Genomic DNA, 18822 nt, shown 5'->3' with positions numbered 1-18822 from the left:
CTATTTATGTTAAAGACTCTGTTAGCTTTCGTGTAATTAAATGTGAAAGCAATTCTGTATTGAGAAGAATTTTTGAAGTCTGTGCGATTAAACTATTGAACCATAAAATGATAATTGTATCTATCTACAAGCCAAGTGGTAGTAAGACAAAATATTCCTTGAACAACTTGACTTGCTTCTAGATTTCTTTGTTCATTTTGGTTGTGACCTGGTATTGACCGGCGATTTCAACATTGAAGTTCATAGTTCTGGGAACATTGCTTCTAGTTGGCACAATGTACTACGGTCTGCAGGATTATACTGCACTAATTTTAAACCTACCCAGAGGCAAAAGCTTGCATCGACAACATTGCTACCAACCTGGATCCTTCTTCTTACAAAGTAGAAGTTCATGACTGGTCCATATCGGATCACAGTTTTCTGAGTATGGAGATAACTGAGGCATACTCAAAATTGAACACGGAGTCTGTTGGAAATCGGAACTCAACAAATGAAAATCGTTCCATTGAATATCGACTGACTTCCCAAACTCTGTTGGCCGATTTTTCACGCACCTTAAGTTTAATAGATTGGGACTCTGCTCTTAGTGGTTTGGAATCTGAGGCTAATGTATGATAAATTTCACGATATCTTTATCTGTTGGATGAATGTCCATCTACCAGTCAAGCGAAAAACTTTTAAGCCCAGACGAAAGCGCAACTCATGGTATTCTCCTCATCTAAAACTCATGAAAGACCGTGTCATGGCACTGCTTTATCGTTCGCGTCTATCTGGACAAAATGCTGACATAGAAGCATATAAAGCAGCCAAGAGGACCTACAGACAAGCTTTAACAAGTTGCGAGAAGGGAGTCAAATGAAGAATTCATTAATACAGCGGATAACAAGTGTAAGGCTTGCTTGGACTATTGTGAATCGGGAAACCGGCAGAGATAGACCATCACATCATGTGCAACCCGATGCTGAGGACTTCAGTAAGTACTGCATCAGTGCTGTGGACGAGATTCGACAGAGCCTCTCTCTTCCATCATCTTCTGCTGTCGATCTGCTGCAACGCAGTACCCCCCGGCAGCCCATTCCCGGCTCTTCAATTGGCATCCAGTGACTGGTGGTGAAGTGAGTCGTTTTGGTTTCAGGGTTTAAATCCTCGGGAAGCTGTGACGTATATGGCATATCGTCAGTAATTGTGAAAGGTGTAATCGATGCAATAGCTCATCCACTGGCTAAATGTATAAATGCTTGTCTACTGGAGGGAAGTTTTCCCGCTAAGTTAAAAATGTCTAAGGTAGTACCTATTTTTAAGAAAGGTAAACTACGGTGAAATAAACAGCTACAGAGCGATCTCTCTGGTCCCCTGTTTTTTCCAAAGTGTTCGAAAAAGTCCTGAAAACTCAATTTAACTTCTTTTTTTTCGAAATTAACAGTCTTTTCAGTAAGAGTCAGTTCGGATTTAGGTGTGAATGTCCACGATCGACGCGGTCGAGGGACTTGTGTCCCACATACTTTCCAAGTTTGAACTAGGTTTGCCTACAGGAGCCACATTATGTGATATTTCTAGGGCGTTTGACTGCGTCGACCGGGAATTTTGTTGAAGAAGTTGGAGTATTATGGAATAACTGGTATTGAAAATTCCCTTTTTAATTCCTATCTCAGTAATCGTTTTCATACAGTATTCAGCAATAATACCTACTCTAATTAATGCTGAGGTTTGTCATGGGGTACCACAGGGATCTGTTCTGGGCCCACTTTTTGTTTTTAGTCTTAGTTTAATGATTTAGATGTTAATGTCAATTTCAGATCGGTTATGTTTGCTGATGACGTTACTTTTTTTACAACTCAACCTTCATTAGACTTAATTTTTAATGATTTTAAAATTATTTTAAATCAAGCCGATAACTGTACAAAGCCAATATGTTATTTATGAACACAGAGAAGACCCAACACTTGGTATTTACTCTTAATAGAGCAATTTTGAATGAAACGACAATTGAGAGTGTAAAACTATTAGGAATTTTTCTAGATCCACACGCCTGTCATGGCACATACATGTTGGTTATGTTCATAAAAAAAGTGAGCAGGTGGTATATTTATTGCGAAAACTAAAACTTTATGTTTCCAAAGATACGCTAAGAATGGTTTACTTTGCACTGTTTCAGAGCATCATTAGTTTATGGTCTGCTCTTGTGGGGCAATGCATCTGGTATTGATAAAATTTTATTTGACTCAGAAAAAAGCCATGAGAGTTATAGCGGATGCTAATTTCAAAGATCATTGTAAGCCGATTTTTAAAAAAGAAGCCATTTTGACAGTTATAAAATCTTTACATTTTTTACTGCTTGATCCATGTCAAAAATAATTTTCAAAACCTGACACTGAATAAGCACATGCATATTCACAATACCCGAGGCGCTAACAACTGATCAACAAACCTTTCACAAGACTTTCAAAAATTCAAACTTCATATGAGGCCGTTGGAATAGATCTATTCAATAAACTACCACTGAATGCTCAGAGTGTTACATTCAATAAATTTAAAACTGTTATTTTATAAGTGGCTGGTAGAGAGAGGCCGTTTTATGACTTATCAGAGTTTTATTCATCTGACATCAGTGAGATAGTTTTTTTAGTGTATGTCTGCTAAATAGTACACCTTTGTCTCACTAACATTATTGTATTAAATTAATGTAAAATCTATTGTGTCTTCTATAATGAGTGTTTAATTTAAATTGTTAATTTACTGTTAGTATAAGTATTCTGACGTGATCTATTGCATGTATTGTCTAATGATCAATAAAAATCTTATCTTATCTTATCTTATCTTAAAAACTCCTAGAAATGTAACAATATCAACGCTATATAAAATCATTTCTATTTAATGTCAAGCAATTGTTTCTAATTTATTTTTGTTTATCTTACATTAATGTTTTATCCATCAATATAATAATCATATTCTTAATTTAAACGAAATTTGAAATCTAATAATTATTATGTAAACTAAATTTAATTTTTTTATCCACACAATTTTGTGAGTTATTCAAACAAAATAAATAATTAATTTTCATTAGTTTCGGATCAAAATTCTTCTCAACCTATGTATAGTGATGAGTGTTAATAAAAAGACTACAAGCAGCAAGAGACTGATCAACAACATTATTAAGAGTTATCACTTTTCGAGCTTTTAAGAGCTATCAGTTTTATGTCACCTCGTTCTTCTTCTCAATTTGTCTGGGTTAATGAATAGACTTAAATTTGTACACTGACTTATATCCCGTTAACTTATACGTACCGTTAACATGGGTACCAATATTCCAACTTTTATTGGGCTTCAAGAGCCACATTTTAGTTGGTATTTCCCTTTTAAATGCTCTTTAGGTCAAATCTCTGTGGAGGATCATTGTTGATGTAATTCATCATTTACTTCTTCATTACAACTCCGCACACATAGTTTAGATTAGTCATAGGTTCATAGGTCATAAGGTCATAGTTTAGACTTTTATCGGTTCTAAATCTGTAAGAAGATTTTATTAGTGTTGAATTTTCAGAGATGAAACTTTGATTTAACAAATTATTAACATTAATTTTCTGAATATTTCTTGACATCATGCACTTTGGCGATACTCCACGAAGTAGCCGGCATGATCAGCAGCCACCCCGGTACGATCTTGCCGGTTAACTACTAGCAGGCACAACGTTAGTTATATCAGAACCCCTAACATTTTAATTTTTATCTTGAAAATAATATGTGTTATAATTAGCTGTCATAAAAAGGTATTCATTAACCGTTGTATAAAAAACAAAACCAAAGCATGTATTTATTTATTACACCGTTTAATGTCCACCGTAACCTACCTTAATGTTAATGTCGGAACTGTGACTATGTAAAGTGCAGAGTGTATGTCGAAGCAATTTGTTCGGTTGTTGAAGCTTTAAACAAACAAAACCAATAACCGATAAAGCTGCTCGTTAACATTTGCACATTTTACGCTGAACCAATAATTTGATCGCTCGACACTAAAGTAAACATTGCGTCGTTTGTCACGCTAATTAACGCGATCTGTTGCAGAAAAACAACCTGATAGAGAGAACCTGCTAATACTATCGTCATATCATTAATTACAACACAGTATAATGGTGTTTCGACATTCGTTGAGTTCCATATTATTATTATCCACAACGCAAATTAAATTATATATACGATACAACAGCGTATAAAATTTATTCGATGAAACTTAGAGCGATAGACAAATAGTTTGTTTCCTGACAAAGATTCTGCAAGAGTTTCTCATAGTTTTTCAGGAGATCAGAACACTACCTGGAGTGTAGATCTCACTCTTAAACCAAGAGTCAATTTGCACCTCTTAGGATCAGCACTGAGTTCGATGATGACGCATGTTATTCCATGGGATTTGGCTGAGAGTTAGCGAACAATTTTTACATTGGTTTTACGAAGAACCACAATGGCTATGAGAAAATAGCAGAATATATAAACTTGTAAAATAACTCAATACACCCATAATAGAATCAAACATTTGACGTATTAACTAATGTAGTCTAACCGTGCCGACACATACATCATCATTTGATAGCGAAATGGTGTTTAGACTTTTATTATTCAAACACCGATGTGAAACCCAATTTAATGCAAACAAATCTAATTACATCATGTGGCGAGATATGTGGAGAAAGATGTCTTATGTAGACTTTAAATGTTGCATGAAACTTCGTTTCTACAAGAATAAGTTCTATGATGCGTCATTTTGTGTAAGTCTTTTTCTATGATTGTCTGTTTGTCTCTCTAGCCGGGAACATCTCGAGAATGTAATGTTACATGCAACCATAGCGCAGGCTGTTACATGCAACCATAGCGCAGCCTGTTACATGCAACCATAGCGCAGGCTGTTACATGCAACCTTAGCGCAGGATGTTACATGCAACCATAGCGCAGGCTGTTACATGCAACCATAGCGCAGGCTGTTACATGCAACCATAGCGCAGGCTGTTACATGCAACCATAGCGCAGCCTGTTACATGCAACCATAGCGCAGGCTGTTACATGCAACCTTAGCGCAGGATGTTACATGCAACCATAGCGCAGGCTGTTACATTCAACCATAGCGCAGCCTGCTACATGCAACCATAGCGCAGGCTGTTACATGCAACCATAGCGCAGGCTGTTACATGCAACCATAGCGCAGCCTGTTACATGCAACAATGGCGCAGGCTGTTACATGCAACCATAGCGCAGGCTGTTACTACAGCCGGTGTGGCGTAGTTCTCCTTCGTTATAAACAAGCAAATAGAATAACAATCTGTACAAGAAATTATAAATAATAACTTATGGATGTTTGGCACTTGAGTAAAGTCACATAAACCGAGATATGTATATTACGTACTTGGTACTCAATAAATTTATGTTGATGTGTAGACCTTACTGATTATGTTTAAAAACAAGCATATCTTAAAATCGTTTATATTTATATTACATTGATTTAAAAACAGTACTCCCTTATTATCTAAGGTTCGGTCAAATTAAAGATGCATAACAACAAGCATTTTTTTCTATGACAAGGATAACAATGGGAGGTGTAATAAAACCTGAATGTTAGTAAACATATGTTTCTCACGTGTTACTTTGTTTATGCTGTTCTTTTTTTGCAACAATTAAAAACATAGCTTTTGAGAATTCTAGTAAACATGGAACATTGGACCATCATGATATTTATTTTGTCGTTTATATACAAAATTGATCTTGAAAATGAAAACGGTGAAAAAGTTACAGTTAATAAAAACTGTATTAAATTATTTCGATTTTTTTATTTTAGACATTGCAACAATTTGGATTCTAAAGGAGCTAGTTATGGCAACAACAAGGATGGACCGCACACAAGAGAGATGACTGTTTTACAAAGACTGTTCTCGGGGCATCTCATTTCAGGTTTTGGTGATGCCGCATGACCTGTCAGGTCTTAGAATCTACTCGATGTAGATTTTTAATTGAATAATTTTTGTTACAAAATCTCACACTATTATCGACTTAAGGAGCTTTGCGAGAAATTAAATTGCTGCAGTACTAATATATCATTTAATAATTGAAATTTTTAAGAAACGTTTAAAATTATCTAGGGTTTTATCTGATATAAAGTATCTGGATTTTATGAGTAACATCTGTATGATGCTATGCTTCATGAATGAAAATGATATTACTATATACATACCTATCTTGACTATTTAAATAGATTACGAAAATAATGTTTACTGTAAAGTTATTTTAAAACCCTGTTATTGGTTAGCCCTTTATTATCCTTCAGACGAATGCTTCAGTATACTTATTACTTTTAACTGTACGTACGACCTACCGGTAAAGATAGTAGTTGTGCGGAGTGGGTGGAAGCTAGATAACTATCGCACGATTTTAGGCCAGCCTTAGCCCGGGGTAAAGTGCAGGCTTGAATGAAGGATACGTTATAGACGAACAAAGGATTGAGCGTCTAGCAGCTGTCGCTCATGAATATGAACCTCAAACTTGTGCCCGTCTTTCAATAAACTCGCCATACTGGCTCCAACTTCTCAAATTCCGCACAATGTGATGATGTTAAATGCATCAAACTTTGTACAATGCTCCGCCATACATCTTCGTGAAGTTTGTAACGTCGTTTAGTGTTTTCTCCTTCAGAGGAGTTGGGACGTGAGTTTGCAATGCCTGAGTATTGAAAGTTAATGAAAACAGTTTTAATGTAATGTTCTAGTATTTTGTTTATCTTTAGCTAAAATATTGCAATGTTTTGATCTCAAGATATCCATAAATTCACTTAAACATTATTGTTTAGATTTTGTAATTAATGATGTATTGTTTTATATTATAATATTGTATCAAAATAATTGTTAGATGCACGTCGAGCAACTATTGACTCTTCCAAATCTAGAAACGATATAATTAACTTAAACCTCTCGCCTTGTCTTATATAATTTGCATATAATACCCACATAAAAATATTTTTCAGCTTTGTATAACGAAATTTTACTGCCTCAATTGGAGAAGAAATAAATGCAGTGTGTCTGCGTTTCCCGTAGTGATATATAAATTTGTTTATAATTTTAGTTATTGCACTTTAGTTGAATGTTGAATAGTTCAATAACTGTGTGTATATATCGTATACATAAAGAGCCTCTAGTTAGAAACATCGGAGTGTCAAAGGATCCGGTAGAATGTAACAAACGAGTTATTGAACAGACTGAGAGATTCCTGACCTTTTTAACCCAAAATCATCAGTGTTTTCCTTGGAAAAGTTAAACCTATACTATAAGTTTCAAGTCTACAGGACCTTTCTATCAAGAGTTAACTCACAGACGGGAGACATACGTAAACATCAACTTGTATTCCAAGTTTTTAAGTCTTTAGGAGATTTTTATCAAGAGTTAACTCACAGACGAGAGACATACGTAAACATCAACTTGTATTCCAAGTTTTTAAGTCTGTAGGAGATTTTTATCAAGAGTTAACTCACAGACGAGAGACATACGTAAACATCAACTTGTATTCCAAGTTTTTAAGTCTTTAGGAGATCTTTATCAAGAGTTAACTCACAGACGAGAGACATACGTAAACATCAACTTCTATTCCAAGTTTTTAGGAGATTTTTATCAAGATTTATCTAACAGACCGGAGACAAACGCATGAACTGCCATTTAACCTTTTGACAGCGAAATAAATAACATTTTGCTTGGTCAACAGAAACTTGTACACCAAGTTTTAAATCACTAGGACTTTCTGTCAGGTGGTATCTCACATACCCGAGACATATGAAGGGACTGCCCTTTGACCTTTGACAGCAAAACCAATTACATTTTGTTTGGTCCAAAAGAAACTTATACTCCAAAAAAGTCTCTAAAACCTTAATATCAAGAGTTATCTCACTAGTTAACTTTCACTAGGATTTTCTATTTAGAGTGATCTCACATACAGGAGAAAACGGATGGACTGCCCTTTAACCTTTAGACAGAAAAATCAATACAATTTTGCCTGTTTAACAACAACTTGTACCTCAAGTTTCAAGTTTCTAAGGCCTTTTTATCAATATTTATCTCTCAAACCAGAGACAGATGGAGGTACAGCGCTCTGACTTTTGAAAGCAAAATCAATCACATTTTGCTTGGACAACACAATCTTATACTCGATATTTCTAGTCTCTAGAACCTTTCGATCAAGTTATCTCACAAATGTGAGATAGACGGTTGTACTGTCTTTTGACCTTTAGACAGCACAATCAATAAGGTTTCCTTGGCCGAAGAGAAACCTATACTTCAAATTTCAAATCTCTGGGACCTTTATATCAAACGCTGTCGCACAGACCCCTCCGAGTGATGGTCGGACGGACAACCGCACGATTTTAAGAGAGCTCCAGTTGTCGGCTCAGCGAGGACGATCTTTATTTACTATGATTTAGTTTTCATTGTGTTCAGCATGACAAGGGATTTCAAATGAATGTGTATTACAAAACTCGTGTATTAAATATCGTGTTGAAAATTATATAGCGACTCTTTAATCACTGTCTGGTATTTTCTAGATTATCCAAGCAGGATTCTGTTAACATTTAGAAGCCCTAGTGGACCAAGCACTAGTAAACATAAATAATTAATCCGGCCGAATTAAATATTTCTTGTCCGTTTGTGTATTTGTATGTCCACTTAGGTTTGTGTATTTGTATGTCCGCTTAGGTTTGTGTATTTGTATGTCCGCTTAGGTTTGTGTATTTGTATGTCCGCTTAGGTTTGTGTATTTGTATGTCCGCTTAGGTTTGTGTATTTGTATGTCCGCTTAGGTTTGTGTATTTGTATGTCCGCTTAGGTTTGTGTATTTGTATGTCCGTTTAGGTTTGTGTATTTGTATGTCCGCTTAGGTTTGTGTATTTGTATGTCCGCTTAGGTTTGTGTATTTGTATGTCCGCTTAGGTTTGTGTATTTGTATGTCCGCTTAGGTTTGTGTATTTGTATGTCCGCTTAGGTTTGTGTATTTGTATGTCCGCTTAGGTTTGTGTATTTGTATGTCCGTTTAGGTTTGTGTATTTGTATTTCCGCTTAGGTTTGTGTATTTGTATGTCCGCTTAGGTTTGTGTATTTGTATGTCCGCTTAGGTTTGTGTATTTGTATGTCCGCTTAGGTTTGGTATGTCCAGGGAGTGGTTGATGGACAAAACATTTGTACTAATGTTTGGAAGTAGAAGTTTACTGGAAATAGATTGCAAGGCCGTAAGTAAACACTTTACAACCGAAGCAGGTTTCTCAAACCTACTTATGTACTGTATATAATTTCCTTGATCAATAAGGGGCAATAAGGCAAATATGGCAAACTGAAGGGAAATTCAAAAGTGGCACGAAACATATCTTAACTATAAGTAGTTTACGGCGACTAAAATTAGATATTGTTTTACAGTAATAGGTCTCTCACTCCTACGTATGTATATCGTTTTCGTGACAATAAGGCAAACTCAAACGTGGTACCAAAAATATTTTACACCATAAGTAGTTTTACAGCGCCGAAATTATATACGTATTTATTAGCGTAATAGGTATATGAGGCATACTTGTGTGTATCTTCATGGGGTAGAAATGCGAAATCAGTTATATCACTCGAAATATGTTAGACAGTAAGTAGATTACAACGGCCGAAATTAGATGTTTTTTACCGTAGTAGGTACTGTATATGAGGCATACTTGTGTGTATCTTCATGGGGTAGAAATGCGAAATCAGTTATATCACTCGAAATATGTTAGACAGTAAGTAGATTACAACGGCCGAAATTAGATGTTTTTTTACCGTAGTAGGTACTGTATATGAGGCATACTTGTGTGTATCTTCATGGAGTAGAAATGCGAAATCAATTATATCACTCGAAATCAGTTAAGACATTAAGTAAATTACAACGGCCGAAATTAGATGTTTTTTACCGTAATAGGTATTTCAGACTTACGTGTGTGTATCTTATAGGGGAAAATTGCATAATGAAATTTATTACTGGAAGTATCTTTGACAATTATTAGATTACAAAGGTTGAAATTTTTTATTTTTACCGCAATAGGTATCTCAGACTTACGTGCGTATATTTTGATAGGATAAAAATGCAAAATCAAATGTATGACTGGAAATAAGTTAGTCAATAAGTAGATTGCAACCGATCAATAGTTATTTTTTTTATCCTAATTGGCATCTCAGGCTCACCTGTGCATATTTTTGTAGGATAAAAATGCATAATCAAATACTGGAAGTATCTTTGACAATCAATAGATTACAACAGCTGAGTTTAGATATTTTTACCGTAATTGATATCTAATGCTTACGTGTGTCTTTTTATAGAGGAATAAATTCAAAATTAAATATTATACTGGAAGTATGTTAGAATATAAGTAAATTACAATGGCTGAAATTAGATATTTTTTACCGTAAGAGGTATTTCAGGTTTATGTGTGGTTATTTTTATAGGGGAAAATGCAGCATCAAATATAATACTGGATAATGTTAGACAATAAGTATATTACAACGGTTGAAATTAGATTTTTTTACCGTAATAGGTATCTCAGGCTTGTGTGTATCTTTCCTGGGGCATCTAGGCAAATGCAATTGTAGCACCAGGGATACCTTAGAACACAAGTTAATTATATGAACTGGAATTAAACGTTTTCTGGTCGAACTAGGCTTGTCAGATCTACGTACATATTGTCTTGATCGGGATAACAGTGCAAATTGCACATGCGACGTACACGCGAGAAACTTGTGCGCCAGCCGCTAGTTTGCGTAGCCATGTTAACGTTGTGTTGTCCACGAAAGGATGTTGAGACCCGGCAGGTACAATGATACTACGCTGCGCTGACATGTTAGAAGCTTACAGTAAAGATTTGAAAGCAAATGTGTGATGCAATTGTAGCGGAGAGAGGAAGATGTTCCGGAACCATTTTTGGTAGTGACACTGAGGACTCAGGTTACATCTCACATGTCACAAACATTGATATCACTGTTGTGTGGACTTACCGTTTGCTTGCTTGCTTACCTAGCTACTTGTCACATACACTGCCACATTGTGGTTGGTTCCGGTGTTAAATGTTTCTTATTTCAGCTATAGACCTAATTTTAGACATATATCATTACATATAATGTAGGCATTCTTCCTCAAAACAATAGAATATAATTTTCAGTTTAAAACGTTTTTGTCAGATAAAGAGCCTTTAATCCGTCTCAGGGTTACTGTACTAAATTGCCGGGTCAGTAATGCTCGCTTCCTTGCACTTAATTTATAATTTGTCATGAAAATAAAATGAAAAGAAACAATGCATTTCTTTTCTTTACATTCGTAGCTTAGTAAAAGTCTGAAAGCTCGTTTATACCTCAAGGAGATTTTACTTCATTAAGTCGATTTTGGAACACACTTACATATTTGTTTATAGGAACGAAAAATGTAACATCCTGTTTATAAATAATGGAATCTTTTATATTATATTTTGTAAAATTATTGTCATTTTTCGGGTCAATCTTTTTGCTTTCAAACGGAAATTAAATCAGTTTTAGTAATTACATTGAAATTGTCAAAATAAATTACTTTAATCTAACGAATTAGGAAATTTAGCTGTTCGAAACTGATTCTGAATACTAAATACAATTGTTTTAAATACATATTTGAATAGAACTGCATTGCTTGTTTAACGTTGTTATTGGTGATGGATGACATGTAAAATACATATTTGAATAGAACTGCATTGCTTGTTTAACGTTGTTATTGGTGATGGATGACATGTAAAATACATATTTGAATAGAACTGCATTGCTTGTTTAACGTTTGTTATTGGTGATGGATGACATGTAAAATACATATTTGAATAGAACTGCATTGCTTGTTTAACGTTGTTATTGGTGATGGATGACATGTAAAATACATATTTGAATAGAACTGCATTGCTTGTTTAACGTTGTTATTGGTGATGGATGACATGTAAAATACATATTTGAATAGAACTGCATTGCTTGTTTAACGTTGTTATTGGTGATGGATGACATGTAAAATACATATTTGAATAGAACTGCATTGCTTGTTTAACGTTGTTATTGGTGATGGATGACATGTAAAATACATATTTGAATAGAACTGCATTGCTTGTTTAACGTTGTTATTGGTGATGGATGACATGTAAAATACATATTTGAATAGAACTGCATTGCTTGTTTAACGTTGTTATTGGTGATGGATGACATGTAAAATACATATTTGAATAGAACTGCATTGCTTGTTTAACGTTGTTATTGGTGATGGATGACATGTAAAATACATATTTGAATAGAACTGCATTGCTTGTTTAACGTTGTTATTGGTGATGGATGACATGTAAAATACATATTTCAATAGAACTGAATAGCTTACTGCAGAACTGCATTACTTGTTTAACGTTGTTTTTGGTGAACATGTTGTGCATTACTTGTTTAACGTTTGTTATTGGTGATGGATGACATGTAAAATACATATTTCAATAGAACTGCATTGCAGGACTGTAAAATACATATTTCAATAGAACTGCATTACTTGTTTAACGTTGTTATTGGTGATGGATGACATGTAAAATACATATTTCAATAGACACTGCATTACTTGTTTAAGTTTGTTATTGGTGATGGATGACATGTAAAATACATATTTCAATTAGAACTGCATTACTTGACGTTGTTATTGGTGATGGATGACATGTAAAATACATATTTCAATAGAACTGCATTACTTGTTTAACGTTGTTATTGGTGATGGATGACATGTAAAATACATATTTCAATAGAACTGCATTCCTTGTTTAACGTTTGTTATTGGTGATGGATGACATGTAAAATACATATTTCAATAGAAACTGCATTACTTGTTTAACGTTGTTATTGGTGATGGATGACATGTTAAAATACATATTTCAAATAGAACTGCATTATGTTTAACGTTGTTATTGGTGATGGATGACATGTAAAATACATATTTCAATAGAACTGCATTACTTGTTTAACGTTTGTTATGGTGATGGATGACATGTAAAATATACATATTCAATAGAACTGCATTACTTGTTTAAACGTTGTTATTGGTGATGGATGACATGTTAAAATTCATATTTCAATAGAACTGCATTACTTGTTTAACGTTGTTATTGGTGATGGATGACATGTAAAATACATATTTCAATAGAACTGCATTACTTGTTTAACGTTTGTTATTGGTGATGGATGACATGTAAAATACATATTTCAATAGAACTGCATTTACTTGTTTAACGTTGTTATTGGTGATGGATGACATGTAAAATACATATTTCAATAGAACTGCATTACTTGTTTAACGTTTGTTATTGGTGATGGATGACATGTAAAATACATATTTCAATAGAACTGCATTACTTGTTTAACGTTGTTATTGGTGATGGATGACATGTAAAATACATATTTCAATAGAACTGCATTACTTGTTTAACGTTGTTATTGGTGATGGATGACATGTAAAATACATATTTCAATAGAACTGCATTACTTGTTTAAACGTTGTTATTGGTGATGGATGACATGTAAAATACATATTTCAATAGAACTGCATTACTTGTTTAACGTTTGTTATTGGTGATGGATGACATGTAAAATACATATTTCAATAGAACTGCATTACTTGTTTAACGTTTGTTATTGGTGATGGATGACATGTAAAATACATATTTCAATAGAACTGCATTACTTGTTTAACGTTGTTATTGGTGATGGATGACATGTAAAATACATATTTCAATAGAACTGCATTACTTGTTTAACGTTGTTATTGGTGATGGATGAACATGTAAAATACATATTTCAAATAGAACTGCATTACTTGTTTAACGTTTGTTATTGGTGATGGATGACATGTAAACATACATATTTCAATAGAACTGCATTACTTGTTTAACGTTTGTTATTGGTGATGGATGACATGTAAAATACATATTTCAATTAGAACTGCATTACTTGTTTAACGTTTGTTATTGGTGATGGATGACATGTAAAATACATATTTCAATAGAACTGCATTACTTGTTTAACGTTTGTTATTGGTGATGGATGACATGTAAAATACATATTTCAATAGAACTGCATTACTTGTTTAACGTTTGTTATTGGTGATGGATGACATGTAAATTACATATTTCAATAGAACTGCATTGCTTGTTTAACGTTGTTATTGGTGATGGATGACATGTAAAATACATATTTCAATAGAACTGCATTACTTGTTTAACGTTTGTTATTGGTGATGGATGACATGTAAAATACATATTTCAATAGAACTGCATTGCTTGTTTAACGTTTTGTTATTGGTGATGGATGACATGTAAAATACATATTTCAATAGAACTGCATTGCTTGTTTAACGTTTGTTATTGGTGATGGATGACATGTAAAATACATATTTCAATAGAACTGCATTGCTTGTTTAACGTTTGTTATTGGTGATGGATGACATGTAAAATACATATTTGAATAGAACTGCATTGCTTGTTTAACGTTGTTATTGGTGATGGATGACATGTAAAATACATATTTGAATAGAACTGCATTGCTTGTTTAACGTTGTTATTGGCGATGGATGACATGTAAAATACATATTTGAATAGAACTGCATTGCTTGTTTAACGTTGTTATTGGTGATGGATGACATGTAAAATACATATTTGAATAGAACTGCATTACTTGTTTAACGTTTGTTATTGGTGATGGATGATATGTAAAATACATATTTGAATAGAACTGCATTACTTGTTTAACGTTTGTTATTGGTGATGGATGATATGTAAAATACATATTTGAATAGAACTGCATTACTTGTTTAACGTTGTTATTGGTGATGGATGATATGTAAAATACATATTTGAATAGAACTGCATTACTTGTTTAACGTTTGTTATTGGTGATGGATGATATGACAGGTTTATAGGATTTCGGGAATTTGCCATCGTTATATGTTACACAAGGTTTAACACTACGTATCGAGGATAGAAGTCTATCCTTTTATTCAGGTGTTACAAATCCCTTATACATAAAGTTAAAAATTAAAACTGCGGGAATGGGATGCGGCTAAAATGTTTAAGTGATATCTAACTGAAACATCCATTAGATAAGTCCAGACTGGAGAAAATGAACCCAAGCTATCTCACTGTACACGAGCCAAGATCGCAAACAATATGTTACACGTTCACTAACAATGTTATTACGAAAATAAGTTTTATATTGTAAGAGAAAACGGATTATTCGTTGAAAATGATCAAAAGGCCAACAGTTCCAAATGTACTTCATTAAGAATTAATAAATCGTGTTAGTATACTTAGACGACAAGTTTCTCTGTGTAGAGATTTGAGTACATAATACGTATTGACATCTTTATCGGGGTAGTTAATTTCCTTTATGCACGAGAATGAAATGTCACAATAAATATCGCCCGCGAATTTTTATATCTTTATTTTTACTCTTTATATTACAGTTATAACTGAGTTAGGATTGTTACATTGTTGAAGATATGAGGCACTATATAATGAACACGGGTTTTCCAATAATCGAAGAAATATGAAGTCTTCCTCTTAGGTCTTTTTCCCTCCCTCCCCCGCACAACCATATTTCAGTTATTATATTTTTACTCTTTATATTATAGTTATAACTGAGTTAGGATTGTCACATTGTTGAAGATATGAGGCACTATATAATGAACACGGGTTTTCCAATAATCGAAGAAATATGAAGTCTTCCTCTCAGGTCTTTTTCCCTCCCTCTATTGCACTCCCCCGCCCTCCCCCGCACAACCATATTTCAGTTATTGCCGGTCAGGTCGGAGTTTATTACTGTCTGTTGTCGCCAATTCACTGGCCGTAAGAGATGGAAAATTGAGTTTTCATCCATTGGGAAACCCGTATCGCATAATTGCAGCTCTTCTAAAATAAAACACATTTTCTGAAGGAAATTAGCTTTAAAATAGTTACAAAATTTGAAGGACTGTCCATTATAAATACTGATATGGTTACGAAAGATTGGGCTACAGTGAATATAATGGTGTTGTTATTGTCAACGAACTATTTCCTGGAACATTACAAAATTTGGCAGCTAAGAGTTGTTTTAATTAAAAACAAGACTCCAGATATTAAGAGTATGCTATTTCCTTTTCAGAGTGGTATTATATGTTAACTTTAAAAGATGATAACTATCTTAAAATCAGTGAAAACAGATTTTATTGCCCTGATGTCATACAGGTAAACATTTGTCTTTGTTTTTTTTCCCTAAGACAATCCCTTCTTGATGAAATTGAATTTGTAGCTGAAAGCCCTCGCTCCTGTAGAAGATTGGTATCGAGGGGGCAGATAGATAAAGTGCAGTTGCCATAGTGATTTACAATACTCTATAACAAGGTTCGGTGCAGTTATATTGTTGCTGTGCGTGCTATTCGTTATATGTGAAATTGTAACAATTCAAATATTTAATGCGAAACAAATATTTTTTTATAACAAACGTCAAATTTAAACAATCACACCACATCGAATTGTCATTTAGTTATATATTTTGGAATTCTTTCGTCGCCAATTTTTCTCATTTCAAATCGGTAGTCTGTCTTCTGGTTGTGCGGTATTCCTGTAACACACCGAAAATTCGTCGGCGTCATAAAATACAGTTAATGCTGAGGTGTGTTTTAGATGATTTCTACATTATTCTCTTTGAATGTAGCATTTTTATTTAATTTTCCAAACTGTTATTTAAGTGTGGAAAACCCCATATGTGAAGGCCACGTTCACTAGTTACTTTGTGTCTCCCAATGCAGTAGTTCTCCCAACCCATAGCTTTGTACTAGTCATTGTCTTTGTAGATGCTCAAAATACAATCAAACATACAATGTTACATTTCTTTTTAAAACTACAAACTTTAATGTTTCTTTTTAATGACAAACAGTTAACTGTTATAAGCACTTGCAGTTTAGACGCACTAAAAACTGGTCTTTAGCACATGTACCCCACAATATCATTTCCTAAGTGAGATGGTGATAAATCAAGCGGTTATAATATCGGGTCATAAGTATCTAAATGAAGCAGTATTTGAAAATAGGCCTCAAAACATGAGCGCCTGAGGCTAATTTGGAGCAAACGCAATGAATTTGAAAATGCCATGACAAAACTCGATCAAATAATTCCAAGTGATGTCAAATATCAGATAGCAATCAATCTTCCGCGTGAAAAAAATTTGAAACGTTTTAGAAATTTAATTAAGTTTAGATTTCGAAAGTGTTCTCAGATCAAGACTTGTCGTTTGCAACAAAAGGATATTGTTCTAAATTTGATTTTCTGAAAACAAATTAAAGTTAAGATTGCATGATTCTCCTATGTGGTAAAATTGATTATATTCCCTTGATTTTGAGCATGAAGAGATCAGGACTAAGAATGGATCCTTCAAGGACTTCGTAACTCATTTTAATTGAATTTAAATTAATTTGGTACAGTAGAACAGGGGCGTGCATGTGATAACCAATAATAACTTAATTCCTCCCGTTTCCAGATTCCTGAGCTTTCCACACAGTAGAGTGGTGGACGGTTCAGCATACACAGGAATGTAATAATATCCTCTCAGGGTAGGAAAGGAGGGTAGCGAGACTAAGACAACCAGTATTCGATTAATTCTGTTCCCAAACTCCTGAGCTCGCCACAGGGAGCAGAGTGGTTGATGGTTAAACATACGCAGGAATGTTATAATATCATTCCTCTGACGGTAGAAGAGACTAATACAACCAACGGTCCTTGAATTACTGCCGTTCCCAAACTTCTGAGCTCGCCACAGGGGGTAGAGTGGTTGATGGTTAAACATACGCAGGAATTTTATAATATCATTCCTCTGACGGTATGAGAGACCAATACAACCAACGGTCCATGAATTACTGCCGTTCCCAAACTTCTGAGCTCGCCACAGGGGGTAGAGTGGTTGATGGTTAAACATACGCAGGAATGTTATAATATCATTCCTCTGACGGTAGAAGAGACTAATACAACCAACGGTCCTTGAATTACTGCCGTTCCCAAACTTCTGAGCTCGCCACAGGGGGTAGAGTGGTTGATGGTTAAACATACGCAGGAATGTTATAATATCATTCCTCTGACGGTAGAAGAGACTAATACAACCAACGGTCCTTGAATTACTGCCGTTCCCAAACTTCTGAGCTCGCCACAGGGGGTAGAGTGGTTGATGGTTAAACATACGCAGGGATTTTATAATATCATTCCTCTGACGGTATGAGAGACCAATACAACCAACGGTCCATGAATTACTGCCGTTCCCAAACTCCTTAGCTCGCCACAGTGGGCAGAGTGGTGGATGGTTAAACATACTCAGGAATGTTATAATATCATTCCTCTGACGGTATGAGAGACCAATACAACCAACGGTCCATGAATTACTGCCGTTCCCAAACTCCTTAGCTCGCCACAGTGGGCAGAGTGGTGGATGGTTAAACATACTCAGGAATGTTATAATATCATTCCTCTGACGGTATAAGACACCAATACAACCAACGGTCCATGAATTACTGCCGTTCCCAAACTTCTGAGCTCGCCACAGTGGGCAGAGTGGTGGATGGTTAAACATACACAGGAATGTTATAATATCATTCCTCTGACGGTATAAGACACCAATACAACCAACGGTCCATGAATTACTGCCGTTCCCAAACTTCTGAGCTCGCCACAGTGGGCAGAGTGGTGGATGGTTAAACATACTCAGGAATGTTATAATATCATTCCTCTGACGGTAGAAGAGACCA

At 34.7% G+C, this 18822-nt stretch overlaps 1 protein-coding gene across 1 annotated transcript in view; it reads left to right on the top strand.

The window, feature by feature from the left end:
* The first annotated feature begins 946 nt into the window (after positions 1–946).
* Positions 947–18822, top strand: part of LOC124365636 — a 45361-nt gene continuing 27485 nt past the window's right edge. The window contains exon 1 of the mRNA XM_046821629.1: positions 947–1100. Coding sequence (XP_046677585.1) covers positions 947–1100 — 154 coding nt within the window. The remainder of the gene's footprint in view (positions 1101–18822) is intronic.

Source organism: Homalodisca vitripennis, chromosome 6 (genome assembly GCF_021130785.1).
Source record: "Homalodisca vitripennis isolate AUS2020 chromosome 6, UT_GWSS_2.1, whole genome shotgun sequence".
NCBI classification, from domain to species: Eukaryota; Metazoa; Arthropoda; class Insecta; order Hemiptera; family Cicadellidae; genus Homalodisca; species Homalodisca vitripennis.
Note: the sequence above shows the minus strand (reverse complement) of the source record. Positions and strands in the feature narration are given on the sequence as shown.